Source organism: Drosophila busckii, chromosome 2R, assembly GCF_011750605.1.
Source record: "Drosophila busckii strain San Diego stock center, stock number 13000-0081.31 chromosome 2R, ASM1175060v1, whole genome shotgun sequence".
Lineage (NCBI taxonomy): Eukaryota > Metazoa > Arthropoda > Insecta > Diptera > Drosophilidae > Drosophila > Drosophila busckii.
In genome coordinates, this window is record NC_046605.1 from 9,455,042 (window position 1) to 9,473,724 (window position 18,683).

The 18,683-nt window shown below is 40.3% G+C and overlaps 4 protein-coding genes across 12 annotated transcripts; 2 read left to right on the plus strand and 2 right to left on the minus strand.

Moving 5' to 3' along the window:
* Window positions 1-2,792: 2,792 nt before the first annotated feature.
* Window positions 2,793-9,410, minus strand: LOC108596631 (NAD kinase). 6 transcript variants are annotated; one of them, XM_017982578.2, is made up of 5 exons: window positions 8,026-8,232; window positions 6,384-6,795; window positions 3,974-4,351; window positions 3,285-3,909; window positions 2,793-3,229 (listed from the first exon to the last, which is right to left on the minus strand). In XM_017982578.2, the coding sequence occupies exons 2-5, from the start codon at window positions 6,731-6,733 to the stop codon at window positions 2,942-2,944; spliced, it is 1,641 nt and encodes a 546-aa protein (XP_017838067.1). In that variant the 5' UTR covers window positions 6,734-6,795; window positions 8,026-8,232; the 3' UTR covers window positions 2,793-2,941. The 6 variants fall into 6 exon arrangements, with proteins under 6 accessions (XP_017838067.1, XP_017838066.1, XP_017838069.1 ...); XM_017982577.2 differs by having other exon boundaries at window positions 6,384-6,800; XM_017982580.2 differs by lacking the exons at window positions 6,384-6,795; window positions 8,026-8,232 and adding an exon at window positions 9,213-9,410.
* A 165-nt stretch (window positions 9,411-9,575) lies between these two features.
* LOC108596632 (NAD kinase) lies at window positions 9,576-14,037 on the minus strand. Of its 4 annotated transcripts, XM_017982585.2 has the most exons (5): window positions 13,882-14,037; window positions 13,596-13,825; window positions 11,282-11,599; window positions 10,640-11,216; window positions 9,576-10,406 (listed from the first exon to the last, which is right to left on the minus strand). In XM_017982585.2, the coding sequence occupies exons 2-5, from the start codon at window positions 13,754-13,756 to the stop codon at window positions 10,119-10,121; spliced, it is 1,344 nt and encodes a 447-aa protein (XP_017838074.1). In that variant the 5' UTR covers window positions 13,757-13,825; window positions 13,882-14,037; the 3' UTR covers window positions 9,576-10,118. The 4 variants fall into 4 exon arrangements, with proteins under 4 accessions (XP_017838074.1, XP_017838073.1, XP_017838075.1 ...); XM_017982584.2 differs by having other exon boundaries at window positions 13,596-14,037; XM_017982586.2 differs by lacking the exons at window positions 13,596-13,825; window positions 13,882-14,037 and adding an exon at window positions 13,106-13,224.
* A 760-nt stretch (window positions 14,038-14,797) lies between these two features.
* Window positions 14,798-15,949, plus strand: LOC108595524 (grpE protein homolog, mitochondrial). Its single transcript, XM_017980779.2, has 3 exons — window positions 14,798-14,960; window positions 15,038-15,350; window positions 15,416-15,949. Exons 1-3 carry the CDS (start codon window positions 14,875-14,877, stop codon window positions 15,674-15,676), a joined length of 660 nt encoding a protein of 219 aa, XP_017836268.1. The 5' UTR covers window positions 14,798-14,874; the 3' UTR covers window positions 15,677-15,949.
* A 312-nt stretch (window positions 15,950-16,261) lies between these two features.
* Window positions 16,262-17,454, plus strand: LOC108595792. Its single transcript, XM_017981083.1, has one exon. The coding sequence runs from the start codon at window positions 16,424-16,426 to the stop codon at window positions 17,432-17,434; it is 1,011 nt and encodes a 336-aa protein (XP_017836572.1). The 5' UTR covers window positions 16,262-16,423; the 3' UTR covers window positions 17,435-17,454.
* The last annotated feature ends 1,229 nt before the right edge of the window (window positions 17,455-18,683 follow it).

Below are 18,683 nucleotides of genomic sequence, written 5' to 3' on the forward strand. Positions count from 1 at the left end.
TGAGATAGCTTTGTTAAAATTCGCAATAAGCTTTTATTTTTGTAAATTATAGCACTATAAGAATCACACTTATTTTTAGCTCTTAAAACAAAAATGGGCAATAGCCATTATTTTTTACTTTTAAAATAAAAAATCAACAATAACCGTTACTTTTAACTTTTATGCTACTGATATTGTTCATTTTTATTATAAAAATGTTAAAATAACTATTATAAAATAATTTTTTAGTACGAATCGTTACATTTACAGACCCTGCAAAACGTTAGGCCCATTGCTATAAAAATGTTACGTAAATATTATGCCATTAAATATACTTTCGATCTTTCCACAGCTAAAAATACCTTCGATGAATTTCTTGAACTAAAAAGCTTAAAAATCAGGAAATAGACGCAAATAGCTTTAAGTGGGGTACTTCAGCTCATAGCTTACAAAGAAGGAAGAGCAGGACCACATACCATTGAAGTGTTAAAATAGCAACAGCAACAAAAAAAAGCAGAAAATAACTTGAAAGTTAATGGACTAGAAATCGGCCATGACTGATGACATTAAATAATACAATACATTGTAGACACGTATGTGGCATAAGTGTGTGTGCACGAGGTGGGGTTGCAAAAGGAAAAAAATACATATAAATGTGAGTGGGGTGCAACGGACAATGGAGAGGCAAAGATGTGGGGGAAAGCAACAAATTTGTCATGCTTAAAAGCCAACTATATGAATATATGAAATGACTCGGTTGAAGCTCACTTTAAAGTAAAAATTGGTACACCATTTGATTTCAAAATCTGCGGGTCAACTTTGTGCGTTGGTCAACTTTTATCAACAAACAAAAAGCCACTGGAGTGCAAATGTTTAATTTCCTTTTGTTTCACAAATAATTCGCTTGAAGCTAGAGCATCACTCCCAGCTCACAGACAGTGACCAATCATCAGCACATTATTCCAACACATAAAGTGAACAAACTTCAACTGCCAACAGCATTTGAGATTCTATCGTGTATATCCCCAGCTCTAAAAGGAACTACAGACCCCATGAAAGTTCAAATGTCAAGTGGAACGCGTGCATCTGTGTGTGTGTGTGTGAGATGCTTATGCTCTGCTTATAGTGAAAGGAAATATTTTTTGCACCCCAGCTCTGGCCATGTCTGTGGCATATTTGGTGCCATTCAATTGAAATATCAGCACGTGCCAACTGTCACAACGCTCTAGCCTTATCCTGCGTATCGTCGTCCTTCAGCGTTTTTGTCTTAGCATGCAGCGCGAATGAAGCTTCAGGCTTCATTAAGAAATTCCAAGCATATTTCGAATTATTGCGTGGAAAAATTAAATATTTTGCGGTGGTGAATTGAAAATATGCAGCACGTCCTGCTATGTGGTAAAGGATGTGAGCAAACGTTTTAACTCTAGTGAAAGTTTATGCTAAACAGGAAAGGGAAAGGTGTGTGAGTAATTAAATTAAACAAAGCAATTTCAGAGAAATATATTGTTAAATATGATTAAAAGGTCTTTAAGCTCACAACATAGATAGTTGCAAGCAGCTTATAGTAGTTGACCGATTTAGTTGGATTAAATATGCAAATCAGCTCAGTGGTACAAATAATTGTGAAGCTTTATACGCATGCATTTTATTGCAACTATATTTGCTGTTGTTTTGCAAATTACAACACTGAGACACGAGCTTTAGCTATACATATATTTAATAAACATTGAGTATACGCAGCAGAGTCCAAAAGCCTGCGCAATAGCAGCACTCGAGGCGTGGTTAGCACTGTTTCCTCTTTGCCAATCGGATAGCTCGGATAACACGCAATGCTTTTTATCAAGCCAGTCAGACACACGGAAGGAAAATGAACGCAAGCCGAAACGGAAGGATGCTGGGCATATCTCGTGTCGTGTGGCCGCGCACTTGTTGCTTTGACTTGACAGCTGTTTTGAGCTAAGAGGGACATGGCCGGAGGGTAATGTAAAAACATGAAAATTGATAATAAACGCACTTACCACTGCCAACACGTACACATAAAGCGACATAGCAGAATTCCAGTGGAATTTATGATAGCTTAAGCCGTTTTATTTTTTTCTTTTTATTTTTCTTCCTAAGCTGCTGACGGACATTTATTTAATGCGCTTGATTTATGTAAAGACTGCAATTACTCTTTAATAGTTAGAGAATATGTAAGCTTTTACAAGCTGCTAGCATTTTAAAATAAATTAAATAAAGCAGCAGTAAGGGTCGCTAGAGATCGCAGGCAGCTGCTGCTCGTGGACAAAAGCTAATTAGTATAAATTAATCGATACATTGTCCACACGTGTAGTCTACTTACATGCAAACTGATTTGCTTCACTCGACTTCTGGACAATCCATTTCGTATAGCAGGCAGCTCATGTCAGCTTAAGTGGCATTACTCCTGCCCCTGTCAATTGCTAATCCTTGCCACACTGACAGCTTTAAGTGTTTTTTGTTGTCGTCCTGCCGCAGCTAATTAATCAAGCTTGGTTAGTAATGAATCAAACTACTGCCTTTTGGGAGGATTTAGTAAGTACTAAAATTTATTACCACCATTAAGTATAAACAAACATGAAGCATGAAGTTTTTGTGTTTTGTTGCACTTGACGCAGTTAAAAACTTAAGAGCTAAGTCTAAAAGAATTTGTTCAGAAGCAAAACTATAACAATGGGTCTAGTTTTCATCCATATTACATACAGCCGTACAGTATTGCCAACATATAACATTAAACTCAACCAAATTAATAATAGTATTTATAATATACAAGTAGTATAACTGTATAGAGCGTATAGTATTTTAGCGTTAACTGTATATTGTACAATAGAACAGAGTATTTTGCTAGTGAGTTAACTAAGCCTACGAAATTGCACTCAAACAAGCACTTTGAACTAGCCTACCACTACAACTAATTGGCCATGTTAACAATTAGAGTTGTGCACTACGCATCATAAATTTTCAGATTGTCAATCTCATCGAATGTCTCCTCCGAGCCCGATGCCGTCAGGTCCGATAGCTCATCCAGGCACTTTTGACGTTTGCGCACATTCCAATGCAGGCCCTCGGCCAGCGAATCGAACCAGTCTGAAATCTGATCCTGTGCACAAATGCTTGGCACTGGATATATAGAGGTGGTCACGCGCAGACTGTCGCCATGACTCAATTCCAGATCGTTGCGGCCATCAAACGACACACGTGACGTATTGCGGCTGTCCGGTGATATGGATATCTACAAAAAACAATTTCAATGTTAAATTCTTGTTAACTGTATGTTGTATGCTGACCTTAAGCTCCACACCAGCGGGCACCACAATGGGCCTAAAGCTAAGCGAATGTGGACAAATGGGCGTCACCAGTATAGCTGGCACGGAGGGATGTATCATGGATGCGCCAGCAGCTGCCGCATAGGCGGTGCTGCCTGTGGGCGTGGACACGATTAGTCCATCGCCCTGCACCGACGTAATGTACTTGCCATCCAAGAATATATCAATATTGCTCAGATAAGGCGATGGTCCGCGATTGATAACAACCTCGTTCAAGACGAGTATGCCATCGTTATACACTAGATTATTATTGCTATTGCTGCTGCCTTTGGTGCTGCTGTTCGCCTCCACGCCGTTGTACAGACGCTGCAGATTATTGCTCGGCTTGCGACGTTCTCCCTTGCGGTGCAGGCAACAGCGCAGACGACTGCGCAATGTGAGTGCAGCGTGACCCTCCAGCACATTGGTCACCTGCTCCTGAAAGTTATCACACTGAAAGGGCGTCAGAAAGCCCAACGAGCCCAAGTAGAAGGCCATCACAGGCGGCACCGATTGCTGAAACAGCTGCGATGCATACAGCAGCGTGCCATCGCCACCCAGACAGACTATAAAGTCAATACGATCGGTCAGATCATCACGGCCATCTCTGCAAGCAGCACACACAACAATTAGTAAAGTCTTAGCTATGGATAGCAAGCGATGTTACTCACTTGAAGGTAACCAGCCTTTCACGCAGCGCTAGAAATCTGCTGCGCACCGAGCTGTAATACTCGTGCACCTGACGAAACTTGGCGCTCTCCTGCTCCAGCTTCACATCGTTGCGCAGCAGCTTATCCTCCAGCACGGCGGACTCCACCCAGACAACCATGTTCTTCTCCTGCACCAGCCATTCGACCAGCTGCACAAACGGCAGCAGCACCTGTGAGTCCTTCTTCTTGATGACCAGCACCGTTAGCGGTGGCTTGTACCAGGTCAGACGTTGACTGGCGGGATCCTGTATCTGCATAACCATGGCTGAGTTTTTCATAATGCGTCCACATGGTCCGAATTGCTGGAATGGCGAGGGAGCGTTTAGGCTGCGTGTGCGCCTGCAATAAAAATTATTACAAAATGAATTAGTTAAGTCATAATACAAAATAAAGCAAATTAACTATTTTCTACATTTGTACTCTATTTTCTATATAACAAATTTATTAGCAAGCAATGCTACATATGCTAAAATTATAAATTTTTTGTAACAACCTCAATATGCGCCCCTCTGGCGCTGCCAACGCCTTGGCCTCTGGTCCTTGAGAACCAGTATGCAATGAAGCCAGACGCAATTTTGGATGCTGCATGACTAAAGTTAAGCACAGCATACAATTTAGCCACGCCTAAACGAAATTGACGCAATCAAAAGTCACGCGAAATTGTTTACAGCTCAAAAAGCGGCAGTAGCAGCAACAACAACAACAACAACAATTTGTTGTTTAGAGCAGTGAACAAGAAATCAAAAAATTGTTTAAAACCCGTCGAGTGTATCTGGCTCGCACGAATGTTACAATATCACTGACAGAGCCAGCAACAATATTTTTTAAATAAAGGTACAAGTGTGTTTCTATATACATAAATATATGTTGGAATGTCATGTATAAGTATTTATTCATGTATGTATTTTTGTTTTCTTCACAACAACAACTGCGAGCGTCGCAAATAAACTTGTTGAAACTTAAAAGCCTCAAACAAACAGGAATTGCACACACACACAAACAAAAGTGTAACGATATGAGTGAGAGCGTGGAGTGAGGGAGAGGCTAAGCGCAAGGTGTGGGCGACAGATTGGTTAGCAACTTGACTAAGCAATTGATTGATTGATTAATGTCTGCTGTACCCGATGACTCAGCATATTATATAAGCCAGTGTCGACGGTTTATGTTCCGGCTAAGCAAAGCTTATCCCGCATGCAGCGCATGAATCATGCGCTTGGGGAGTTTCCCAGAAAGTCCTTGGAATCAATTTACATCAAGTGAAATCCGTTTGTAAACTAAACTCTGTCTTGACAGAGAATCATAACAAAGGGAACTGAGCTGCTCTTGCGTCACAGTGGATACACAACTTTCTCGCATTTATGAGAATGCTCAAACTTCATACGCATCAAATAAATAAATATTTAATTTACATATTTAAAAACTTACGCGCCATTTTAAATACTATTGTTTACACTATTTTTGATAAGCAACAAAATAGCAACTTGTGCGCTTCGCTTTAAACAATAAACGACTAAATAGATTCGCCGTCCGTTTCCAAGTGCTACTACTGCTAGAATCGATAGCATTATCGACATGACGCTGCATAATTGCAAGCGTCATTAACTTTTCAAAAACCTTTGTCATGCGTAAGAGGGCATAAATTAAGGGCTGGCTGGCCGGCTGACTACGTAGTCTGCGGTTTTAAGTCCGTTGACCAATTAACGATATAAAATCAACGCGTTGTTCAACTTTGAAACTTGGTCGCAAGCAACGTGATAAATTAAAATTTTGATTGCGCTTTTCAAGAATTTGTCGTTGCTGTTGTTGTTGTTTTGTTTCGTTTTTATTTATTTATGAATGGCGCCACGCACCAGCTGGCACCATTTAACTTTAATTTGTTGTCTTGTCTAGAACTCGAGTTCTCTGCAAAACAAATCGTTAATAATGTTTATAAAAAAATGTATAATTGAGTGCTATACACACATTTGGACGAAAAGTTGTTTGGCGTCTAAGTGGCGCTTAAAGATTTGTTTTTATCCGAGGTGTTAACAAACTCGTTTTAAAGTGGCCAAAATAAATCTTGCAGACAGCTTTTCCTTAATAGCGCAGAAAGTTCAAGGGCCAGGCGGTTTAATTAGACCAATGTTTATATATAGAGCGCTTGTTATCGCTTCACGTACATAAAATTGGCCAAGTTCGCTTATCTATAGATTGTAATTATCGTTGCTTTAATTGATAGTTTTATGAGCTAATAACAAAACAAGGTCAAACCAAAAACACTAACAAGTGGCTAGGCAAAGGTAAATGATGGTCAACAAAAACGCAGTTAATTGATTAAGATTGCTAGCTGATGATGATGTAGCAACAGCGCTGTTTATTATTTTTTACTTACGGCCACGTGCCGGAGCGTCTACGTCGCGTGTTGGCGCTAAAGTAATCATCGTCGTCCTCGTCGGTTGTCTGCTGCGTCCGCTGCTGATTGTTGTTGGCAATATTCTCCTTGACTTTGCTGCTGCTCTTGCAGCGATTGCTCTCACTGGCCTCGCTCAGCTTTTTGCTCAGACGCTGTCGCTGCTCGCTCACCACGCTCTGGAGTTCACTGTAGTGGGAGCGTGTGAGCTGCTGTTGTTGTCGTTGTGCCTGGGAGCTGTGCACTGCGTTCCAGGCTAGGCCATAGTGCCAGCGCTCCTCGAGTCTGTGCTGATGCAGTGTGGCCAAGTCCACGTCGGAGCGACAAGCCATGGTTTGTTTAGTTTAATGTTTGTTAGTTGATGGCGCGTAATTAAAGTTGCATGACAAATTGGCTAATCTAGCAGAAATTTATGTGTTAGTTTTAAGTTTTGGTATTGGCCCTGAGAGCGCTGAGAGCCAAAAAGGTAAACAAAATTGACCTTGCTCCCTTTACAGCCAACGGCGCACGAGTCTTAAGCGAAATGCGTTAACCAAAACCGCAAATACCAAAAGCATAAGTCAAATCGGTTTTAATATTAGACGCAGCTTTAGGTTCAACAAAATTTGTTGTTCAATTTGCAACTGGTTTGAGCTTAGCACTTAGTTCCGGCTCTCAAATTAACAAGCTATGCTATTAAAATCTCAGGCATAACAATGGTTTGCTTTTGCTTTTTTGGCTCAAAAAGTCAAACATATTGGCATATTAAACACACTTAATTAATGAGCTTGAGCTTTTTTTTTTGTAGCGCTTAATTTACTGACTGACTGATTATAACGTTTGTTGTGTCTTGTTGTTTTCTTAATGATCTTTTGCATAGTTAAATAGCTGCAACGAAAATATCAATTGAGTGTGCTGCTTGCTGGCGCGGGTCAACGACCTTTTAATGTGTTAAAAGTAAGTGACAATACGAAAACATAATAAAATTATATACGAAAACAATCGAGTTTATTCGTTATTTGGTCTGAAAGTTCAATAACCATATGCGTGGCTAACTGTAAGTATTTAAATTGAAATCGCGAGCTGTAAACTTTGACTACATTACATTTAGTGGGTCACAAAGCTCATTAAAAAGCTGAGCGCAAGTAACTAAAGTTTTACATATATGTATTTGCTTTTGTCATTATGCGCCTTGAGTGGCGTCCCAGGAAGTAATCGACATCGAGTGTCTGTATTTATAAATTGCACACTTGCCTTGCCTTTAGACAATAGACGCAGTGCATTATAGACTGACTGATTTATTAAACAAAGACAACAAAAACAAGTAATTAATCAATTGCAAATGCGCATTTTTAAGTAAAGATTACACTCGAACATACGATTAGCAACGTTTTGAAAGACACACACATCTATTATATAAGAATTAATAATGCACCACTGTGCACGTGTAATGCTAGTGCTAGTCACTAAGTACTCAAATTTCATATCAAAGTGTTACTTGTATTAGCTCTAGCCTTAGCTAGCGCTGCCCAGCTGATGAAATTGAAAGTGGGCTAGGCGTTGTGGAAGCGACTAAAATGCCAAGTCACTGTTAACTAGATAACTGTACATGTGTGTATGTATTTTATGTAAATACTCTAATTACAAGTTATATAAGCCGCTGTATTTAGCACAAAGCACACGAAACTTGGAACCAAGAGTTTTGTGTTATTTCCAGCAATGCCAACGACCGTGCGCGAGAGAAAGAGGGCAAGTGGTCAACAACAAACAGTTAGACACCGAGACACGCGACACACACTCACAGCTGACCATAAAAACGACCGCGCTGTCCAGTGAACAAGCGATAACTGAACTGAAACCGAAACACCACAAAAGGTGATTAAATTTTAAATCTTTGTGCGATTTAAAAAATAAAAGTTTACGACCGTTTGCCAGTCAGTCAACGGCTAAGCGAGCGGAGCGGCCGAACGATAGAGAGCGACCAAGCCACTGGATCAGCTTGTAAATAAACAGCTGAGCGACGTGTGAACGCGTCGTATGATCAATATATTGAAAGAGATGGCGAGAGCGGGCAGTGAAAGAGAGAGAGATCGCATCGCAATCGCACGTAATGGAACAGGTGCTGGAGACTATGTAAAGCTGTCTGTAAAGCTGTAAGCGGCTTTTGTTATGTAAACCCCGCACCTGTAATTGGCAGCTTAATTGCACCTGCTCATTTCTAATGAGCTCTACACAGTTACACTGTCAGGTTTTGTTTTGTTTAAAAGCGCTTATATTACAAATGAAAAATTCAAGTGCCCTGTATTACGCCTCCACACAAAACTATACATCATTATTTCTGTACACATGCAATTATACTGGCATGTGTGCCACAGCAAACTGAGTTATCAGAGAACGCGGGTGAGTAATTGACATGCTGCTTGGATGGCCAATACACTTACCACCACCAGTCTGCGCCTGGAGCAGACGACGAGGAGCCGTTGTTGATTTTTGCTTTAGAGGCTGCAGCTGGCACAGGCACAGGCTTTGCAGATGACATGGCTGCCAGCAAAGTTAAACAGCTCTTTTCCACGAAATTACACACTCAAACGCTAATTATTCATATTTTTATAAATGTACACACAACACACCGCAGCGCTGCCAACTTAGCTTTTCTACTATTAGAGCTGTTGATAAGACAGCGGCTGTCGGGAATTTTAGCGACTATCGGAAAGTGGCCATTTTCCAGCGCTTCTATCGATATCATGAGTCGCCTGACTGATAGTTCGCTGCTACAACACTTCAACTGGCAGTTACTTTCAAAATGCACTTTTTCAAGGGCAGGCGGCTTACCTAAACTGATTGCGTTTATCCAGTAAATTTCCTGCAAGCGTCTTTCTCAGTGGCTCAGGTGAATTAGCAAAAGCAATTTCTCTTGCCCGCTCCATATCGTGCAGATTCATTGTATTCTTGAAGTTAATTTCACTTTAATTGAGGTAACAAACACAGCACAACCGCACGGTGGCAACGCTTTGAGACAACTACTCCATACGCCTATGTAGCGAGATTTTATGCATTTCATATATGACTAGATAAGCACGCACACCTGTCTTAAATCACACACACACACACACAGCGACAGAGAAACATACGCATACACGCATTTTGATATTGGATTCGCACACCTTGAATTTGTTAACAAAAAAGGCAACAACAAATATATGTATGTCTGTATATAAAAAGCATTAACAATGGCAAAAAATCTTAAACATGTACGCTGTCGTGCATCTCATGTACGCCCGAGGCAACATTTATACAAACAAACAAACACATTTACACAACTAAAGTGCCAGCATTACTTTCAATATTATTTTCTATGCAAACTAAGTATTTTCGACAAGACAAGCCCAAGTGGCACATAGAGCTGCCAATAACTGAACTAACGCGAGGTGAACCACATGCAACCCAACAAGAGCTTGCACACACTGCAACAAAAACTTAGACAACTTTTCGAATAAGAACGTCAATTCTTTTTTATATAAAAGCTAGATAATATTTTAATTAAACTACAATTCCCATGCTATAGATACAATTAAGTAATAATTTATGTAAATATATGTTTCAAAATATTCGAGTAACTACAAGTTACAGACTCTCAAATATAGTTATTTGTATATACAAAGCTTGTCTACTACTATATTTGAACTACAAAGCTGAAGCTTTACAAACGAGGCACACTTAGGAACAACTTACGCACTACTACACATCGTACAATTTCAACTGTTCCAACTCATCGAATGTCTCCTCCGAACCAGATGCCGTTAAATCTGATAGTTCATCCAGGCACTTTTGACGCTTGCGCACATTCCAATGCAGACCATCGGCCAGCGAGGCAAACCAGTCGGTGATTTGATCCTGTGCACAAATGCTGGGCACTGGATATCTAGAGGTGGTCACACGCAGGCTATCACCATGGAAGAGCTCCTGACGATTGCGACCATCAAAGCTCACCCAAGATGTATTGCGACTCTCGGGTGACACCGAAATCTGTATAAAAAATATTATAAAATTAGTAAATTGTTTGAAATTGTTTTGAAGAAAGTTATTTTCAATTCTAATTTCTACATTCTATTTTTGTCAATAATTGAGCTGACGTTTCTTAATTATTGCAATTCGACAATTTAAAATGAATGTATGTATCAATTAATTGGAATCTATAGCGACAGCAGTCGAAATCGTGAAAAGAACTCGACCTCAATGGCTGATTTCGCCATACTTGCCTTCAGTTCCACACCAGCTGGCACCACAATGGGTCGGAAGCTCAACGAATGCGGGCAAATGGGCGTCACCAGTATGGCTGGCACGGAGGGATGTATCATAGAGGCGCCAGCAGCTACAGCATAAGCTGTGCTGCCCGTGGGCGTGGATACTATGAGACCATCGCCCTGCACCGATGTAATATATTTTCCATCCAGGAATAAATCAATATTGCTTAAATAGGGCGAGGGACCACGATCGATGACCACCTCATTTAACACTAGCATGCTATCCGCAGCAGTTGCGGCAGGTACGGCGCCAGCAGCATTATCCTTGCTGCTGCGCTTGTGACTCTTGTGGTGCATAACACAGCTAAGACGACTACGCAGCGTAAGCGCAGCATGACCATCCAGTACGCTGGTCAGCTGCTCCTGGAAGTTGTCGAAGCGAAAGGGCGTGAGAAAGCCCAGCGAGCCCAAATGAAAGGCCATTACAGGTGGCACCGATTTCTGGAAGAGTTGAGAGGCATACAGCAGCGTGCCGTCGCCACCCAGACAGACTATAAAGTCAATGCGATCGGTGAGATCATCACGACCATCTCTGAAAATTATGCAAGCAAGTCAATAAAATACATTGAATATTTGGTTATTAAAGTTTCAGCTCACTTGAAGGTAACCAGCTTGTCGCGTATGGCGCCAAATTGGTTATTATCGTTGAGTTGCTTATCCTCAAGCACCGCAGACTCCACCCAGACTACCATATTCTTCTCCTGCAGCAGCCATTCGACCAGCTGCACAAAGGGCGCCAGCACAGAAGCATCGCTTACTTTTTTGATGACCAGCACCGTTAGCGGTGGCTTATACCAGGTCAAGCGCTGACTGGCGGGATCTTGTATCTGCATAACCATTGCAGTGTTCTTCATAATACCACCACATGGTCCAAATTGTTGCACCGGCGATGGTGCATTCAAGCTGCGTGTGCGCCTATAAAAGAAAAGAACGTGTGAAAAACTTATAAATGGGCATACAATTAATATTATTAGTTCTAGCACCTTAATGTATATAAATTTAAGGTTGTGCTATGCTTTTTGGAATTTAGAGAATGCATTGATTTTAATTTCCATTGCACTGGGCAATAAATAATTTTTAACAAGTTTATATTACGCTATTGATGCATACAAAAAGCTTAAAGCTACGAGAGCAACAAGTGCGTGTGTGTGTATATAAGTATGTGAGTATGCGTGGAAGTTAGTGTGGAAGTAACGCACCAATTGGCTTTCCCTTTTGCCAGGTCAATGGCAAAGGAAAGAGAAAAATACAGTTCAGTCACGCTACAAGAATCTTGATTTTCTTTGGTTTCAAACTGTATATTGTGGTTAAGTGGTTACAATCCATTAAAATTAATCATTTTATTTTTAAATTTTGTTTAAATGTTACTTACGGCCATGAGCCAGAACGGCGACGCTGCGTATCAGCCGCAAACTCCGCATGCTTAATGCATATTGGACGCACTGCAGCAATATATTGGCATTGACTGTGATTTGGCATATAACCGTCACTGTTGTATTCAAACTTGTGTTTAAAAAGACTAAATCTCGATCGAAAGGCAATATGATCAAGTTGATTTTTTTGGTCTGGACTCCAGGCTAATGCGTAACGCAAACGTTTTTCCAGTTGATGCTGTTGCAATGTGTCTAAATCGATGTCCGACTGGCAAGCCATGGCTTGTAGGCGTAGTTTAAATTTTAACAACAGCACAAACTTATGAATATTCAAAAATGATTAAAACTTTGACTTGACTAATTGCACGTTTTAGGAGTCAGCCTTAATAAATATTTATATTTTGTAATATTTACGTGCTTTTTTATAAACAAAGCATATAAGAAGTGAAAGTGATCGAACCAAATGCCAAGTACACACATAAATAAAAAAAAAACCGTTGTTGTTGTATTTGTTGTTGTCAACCGTTTGAATTTTCTTTGATCACTGCGCACAGCTGCAAACGTGCCGGAAAATTAGTTTGAGAGGAAAACTTGTGGTGACTCAGTTGACACAACAGACGCGAAGCAAAGATAACTGCGCGAACGCGTAGGCGAGCAACAACTAATAACAAAAGAAAAACTGAAATATCTTTGAAGAGCGCAAGCGTCGCCGTCGAGAGTCCAAAGCAAGCGGTTCGGTTAATTGAATGACAGTCTGCTATTAATAACATAAAATTGTTGCAATTGATTGAAATCAAACAAAAATTCGAAATCGTTTAAGTTAATTGAAAAGTGCGACATACATACTTAAATGACTGACCTACACGCTTAGATAAGGGGCACAGAGAAAAGTAACTGTTGATAAGCGTGCCAAGCTGAAGAGCATGTAAAACACTTGCATGTAAATACATATGAGAATGTGTGCGTTTGTTTTTGTATATGTACATACATATGTACATAAGCATGTGTTTGTTTTCGTATACAAATGTAGATAAGTGTGTTGGCTTACCACCACCAGCTGCTGCTCTCCTCATTGCCAACAGACATGTTGCCTGCAGCAGTGCACTCTAATATATTTAAATAACTTATTTAAATCACTTTAATTCACATTTATTGCAAATTTTAATACAGCTGCTTTGGGAACATTTTTTTGGGGTATCGACAAGCCACCACTTGTGCGATTGCATAGCTATCGGCCCGCCACCCTGGCAAAATTTTGCACAGCGCGCGCATATTTAAAGCATATGCAATGAGAAAAAGACTTTAAAATATATTAACTGCAGCTTCCTGTTTCCTTGAGAGTCGAAATTTACGAAAAACCTGCATATAAATTACGATGTAGGCTAAAGTACATATGCAAATAAGCACGTAAATACATACATGCATGCAAATTGCGTGCTACACGTGAATACGCATTTATTTTTAGCAGCAAGATGCCACAGACTCTGTCCCAACACCCACCCATTGTGTATGCTTAGTTATTTTTATTTCGAACTCACCGAAATTGTTTACGTCTCTCACTTAGATCCAATGCACGGCTTCTCAACGGACTAGGCGAATTTCCAGGTGAAACAATCGCCGCCTCACCATCAAACTCATCCTCAGCAGAAGTCGAATTAGCCACAATTAGGCGTGCCAGCTGCAAGTCTTCCTCGCGCATATTTATTAGTTGCTGCTGCTGCTGCTATTTTATACTCCTTTTAGTAAAAGACACACAACCGTTGTGTTCCTGTGATAGAATCGAACTGAAATATTGTCTATGCCTGGGTTTTTTAAATCACTTACATTCATACCGTTCTACGTACATATATTTCTCCCAGTTGTGCGTGTGTGTGTAGGTAAGTTGAGAAGCTGTACTGTACAAGCAAATACTCGGACTTTGAATTTATTAAAATCGACTTGAAAACAGGCGTTAAAAATGCATACCACATAAGCTATTAGAATTTCAAATACACTATGAATATTTATGAAACCTTTGATATAATTTACTCAACATAATTATTGCTTTCGTTCAATATTAGCTATAAATACTAATTACAAAAATAAAAAAATCTATTTTAATAACTGTTAAACATAGAGACCCTATAAAAGGGTATTTAGTGCATTTGCATTTTTCCAATATACGCATGTGAGAGAGTGGCCTTAGGAAAATTTGTACAGTTTATTTGCATTAATAATTGCGCTAAGCCGGCGGCAGACAAAGGCGTGGCAAGTACTTGAACGATCAAATTAAAGGTAAGCTCAAGGCAACTTAAATTTAGAAAGCAATAATTTAAGCAAGAACCACACGCTCACTTTGCTTAGTTTAAATATTAGTCGATCGGCCGGTAAAATTCAAACTGCACACAAGCAAAAGCTTGCTGCTATGCATTGTATTTGTCAACATAAGAAGTACTTTTTTGTATTTTTGGCCCCACTAGTAATTTTGGCGTCATCGAGTGACTGGCAAATTACCGATCAGCTGTGGTTTGTTTACGTTTCGTTCTGTTTACCAATAGGAGATGCGATTTTGATTTATGTTTCTTGAACTAAAATAAGCAAACCAATCGACGTCTGTAACGATTATAATTTAGAATTAAGCTATTAAGAAATAAGAATTATTGACCCACTATCGATTGTGGGAACTTTTTCTATCGATATTTCGACAATTTAATTTGTCCAAAAAAAGTATTTTTTTTTTTTTATACATTTTTGGTCACACTAGCGACAAATCTGGTAAAAGGTGTCAAAATTTGTTAATGTTTCTCAATTAAAATTTGAAAAGCACAATATTTATAAATGGCGACGAAAGCAAGTTTACCCGTACAAATGTTGAGCAAGCGTTTGGGCCAAGTAAAGGGCTTGGCTTGCGTACAAAATCTAAGGTAAGCGCCGGTTTCTTATTGTGACGTAATTGCCGCCAGCTAAACATGCTTTTCATATTACATTAAAACGCGTATAGCGTGTTGCGCCTAGCCGGCTACAGCACTGACAAACAGCCAGTGGCTGAGGAAGCGGCCACAGCAGACGCCAAGACAGCAGCACAATCTCCCGAAATTGAGCAACTAAAGCAGGAATTGGCAACGGCGAAGGAGCAAAATAGCGAACTATTGGACAAATACAAGCGTTCCCTGGCCGACAGTGAGAATCTACGCACGCGGCTTAACAAACAGATTAGCGATGCCAAAATCTTTGGCATACAAAGCTTCTGTAAGGATCTATTGGAGGTTGCCGATACGCTGGGTCATGCCACACAAGCAGTGCCTAAAGATAAGGTATGCGAGCTTATCAGCGTGCTTTGTTAGTTTAATTATTTGAATCTCTTGACTTACTCACACAGCTAAACGCCAATGCAGATCTGAAGAACCTTTACGAGGGTCTGAGCATGACACGCGCTTCATTGCTGCAAGTGTTCAAGCGCCATGGCCTGGAGCCGCTGGATCCCATTAATCAAAAGTTTGATCCCAATCAGCATGAGGCATTGTTTCAAAAGGAAGACAAGACCGTTGAGCCTAATACCGTTGTAGAAGTTACTAAGCTAGGCTACAAACTGCACGAGCGTTGCATTCGCCCGGCACTTGTGGGCGTGTCCAAGTGCTGATCGCCAATGTTGTTCCATGTTTCTGCGTGATTTCTTTACATAGATTAGCCTTATAGTTTGCAAAATTGTCTTCTGTTGCAAAATTCATGTATGTTACTATGTAAATATATAGGGCATCACCATCCTAAGCCTGAAGCTCGACGCGCATGGAAGCGGATTCCATATTGCGTAAACAGTTTAGATTAGCTTTTAAGTGTTGAATGACTTTTCGTCTAGGGGCTACAATTTTAATACCACAGGGCGTAGCCCCTTACAGAAAAATATAATAATTTAGTCATAATTAATAAATGATGTTAATTTTCAAATTTATAGATATTTGGTGATTTTTCTTAAGATGGAGAAAGTAGCTGGAAATCTTTTAAAGAATAGAATAACATAGGCTAATTGATGGATGCTGAAAATGTAATTATATGGCTCATGAGCGTGCCTTCAACTCTATCCTCAATTTTCTTTTAATAATGAATTTTTACAAGCTACACGGACCAAATTTAAATGGATTCCAAAGAATTTCAAAAACTTGTCAAACAACCCACGTCCATAAGGAACCTTTCGTATATAAATATTCTATTGTGTTCTAAGCACACAGGTACAATTCAATGGAAAATGAGAATTTTCAATAGCCCAGCAGGTAGTCGCATTAGCTAGAAATTCGTGGAAATAGATGTGGAAAGAAAATTTTCAAGCCCTTTAGGGAGTGCGCAAGGGCCACAGCTCAACAGTTCGTTTTCCAACTTCAAGCTGAACACAATGTTTGCGGTCTTGTTAAGATGTCTCTGGTGCTGGACATTGGTGCAGTGCATCAGTGCGCGCGTTAATTTGCTGCCCAAGTTCTATGGTCAGGATAGTGCTGTGGTAGTGGACACATATAGGCCGAAAATGAATCCCAAGCTACAGAATGCGCTCTACTACAATCTGCCCATCTACAAGCTAGTGAAGCCTGCTGGCGCAGCATCCACAACAGCAGCACCGGAAGTGGAGGAATATCCTAGCGATTTGCTTGAAATTGCACGTAGCAAGCTGGGCCTGAAGAACATAGATGATCTTCCCAGCATCAGTGAGCTAGGTGAGCTGCTGGGTACGGGCAGTCGAAGTGAAACGGTTAAATATATACGCGCCCTGACCTCCAATGAGCAAGGCTTAGCCTTAATGCGAGCATATCTCAACTTTGAGCAGCCAGACGACGCAGAGAATATCAGCCCCACTACCAAGGATAACGAAGATAATAATACGGATCTGGATGCAGAATATGATGAACAGCCAGTGATTACCACCAGCACAGTAGCACCAGCTACAGAGCTACAGCAGCCAGGTTTAATGCAACGGGTTAACGAATTCTTGCAGAATTACAATCTATGGTCAGAGACTCCGACTACAACGAAGCCTGGACTCCAACAAATGCGCCCTGTTCTATTGCGTCAACCTGTGCCCTTTCATTATCCCATACCACTGCGCCCGCAGACCAAGCCAGCGACAAAGATTACGTCCGCAGCAGTCCCACCTCACTTGAACACACCTAAGCAGACACCTGTGGCGCCGCATATACAACAACTAGCGCAGCTGGCCAACATTTCACCCCAAGCGCTAGAAACTTTCCTACAGGCCGCCAGCAATAGTAAGCTGGCCGAGCTGGTCAAACGCATGCCGTTGGTGCAACTCCATAGTGGCATCGATTCCCAACTTTTTATGGCCGTCAAGCGTGCTATTTCGCAGGATCCAGAGCTTAAGCGCCTGCTAGCCTCTGCTCAAGCCTTAGATTAAGTTGCATAATTAATTACTGTATACGCTTTAAATAAAATTTCTTACTTATAAAACTATAAGCCATGTGGTTTTCATATTTTTGTGGCGACACCTCAAAATTCAAAGGCTTTTGTGATTGCAGCCTACAAATTATTAAATGTCGTCGACTATATTCTTTGTCCATGAAAAAATAGCACTCGTAAGTTCTGGTTATTATAAACGAACGAGCGTGCATTGGACAGCAGTTGATTCTGATATATTTCTGTAATTTTACGCGTGTTTGACAAAAAAATAAGAAATGGAGCACTTGAGGTGCACCACTTTGGTAAGTCTGTCAAAAAGTACTCTTTGTCCATGAAAAATAGCACTCGTAAGATCTGGTTGTTATGAACAAACGAGCGTGCATTGGACAGCAGTTGGTTCTTAAACATTTATGTAATTTTAAACAATTTCCCAAGAGCAGAAAGAAAACACGTGTGTGCCTGTCTGAAGTTGATCAAAAAGTAGATATGGTGAACTAACGATAGCTGTGAGTTAGCTTTAGTGGCGTTTCACAACACTAACTGATTGGAGATGCGCAATTGTTACCAATATGTTACTTCGTAAGGTATGTCATTCTATATATCTAATCAAATATAATTTAACTCATTAGTTTTCCCGCTAGCCAATTCTCAATATACATTATTTGTCACATATATATTAAACTTATTTGCCGTATATTATGATTGAGATATACCATGCAATATAACTCGCCATAAATAAGACTGCCAAAAATAAAAGGTAGTCTTGAATTTAAAATCAAATCAAACGGACGCTGCGTTATTCACCTGTGCTGTCCATTAATTTCTGAGCATCAGCTGTTACTACACAGTATGACCGTATTTATTCGTGAAAAACGCCGCTCATTAAAAAGCAACTGCGTAATACGTTTCGATAGTTCCTGTAAACTCATGCGGCGCTGTTAGCTGCTGCTGCTTGACTTAACAGCCACTTAACATTAGTCGAAAAAAATACGTTGAAAGTGTCGGACGCGGAGTACGTGCGTCAAGTGTAAAGAAATTTAACAATTATTTACAACTATATTGTTGTAATTGTGCAAAAAATGCGGCACGCAACGCGTGTTTAAATTACGAAAGGTGCCATTTAACGTTCCAAGTGAAATTAACACAAATTTAGCAATTTAAGCAAGCAGGCAAAGTGTAATGAAAAAAATAACATAAAGAAGCCGCCACCGCTGTCTGTCTCTGTTGTGAGTGTGTTTGTGTGTGTG

What these genes read in the sequence shown, in the direction of transcription:
- LOC108596631 (XM_017982578.2), bottom strand. Translation starts at nt 6,733, where the DNA reads ATGGCTTGTCGCTCCGACGTGGACTTGGCCACACTGCATCAGCACAGA. An exon ending in GAAAGGCTGGTTACCTTCAA is followed by an intron (nt 3,910 to 3,973) that starts GTGAGTAACATC and finishes TGCTGCTTGCAG; the next exon opens with AGATGGCCGTGATGATCTGA. An exon ending in CCGCTGGTGTGGAGCTTAAG is followed by an intron (nt 3,230 to 3,284) that starts GTCAGCATACAA and finishes TGTTTTTTGTAG; the next exon opens with ATATCCATATCACCGGACAG.
- LOC108596632 (XM_017982583.2), bottom strand. Translation starts at nt 12,337, where the DNA reads ATGGCTTGCCAGTCGGACATCGATTTAGACACATTGCAACAGCATCAA. An exon ending in GACAAGCTGGTTACCTTCAA is followed by an intron (nt 11,217 to 11,281) that starts GTGAGCTGAAAC and finishes CATAATTTTCAG; the next exon opens with AGATGGTCGTGATGATCTCA. An exon ending in CAGCTGGTGTGGAACTGAAG is followed by an intron (nt 10,407 to 10,639) that starts GCAAGTATGGCG and finishes TTTTTTATACAG; the next exon opens with ATTTCGGTGTCACCCGAGAG.
- LOC108595524 (XM_017980779.2), top strand. Translation starts at nt 14,875, where the DNA reads ATGGCGACGAAAGCAAGTTTACCCGTACAAATGTTGAGCAAGCGTTTG. An exon ending in GCTTGCGTACAAAATCTAAG is followed by an intron (nt 14,961 to 15,037) that starts GTAAGCGCCGGT and finishes AAACGCGTATAG; the next exon opens with CGTGTTGCGCCTAGCCGGCT. An exon ending in AAGCAGTGCCTAAAGATAAG is followed by an intron (nt 15,351 to 15,415) that starts GTATGCGAGCTT and finishes TTACTCACACAG; the next exon opens with CTAAACGCCAATGCAGATCT.
- LOC108595792 (XM_017981083.1), top strand. Translation starts at nt 16,424, where the DNA reads ATGTTTGCGGTCTTGTTAAGATGTCTCTGGTGCTGGACATTGGTGCAG.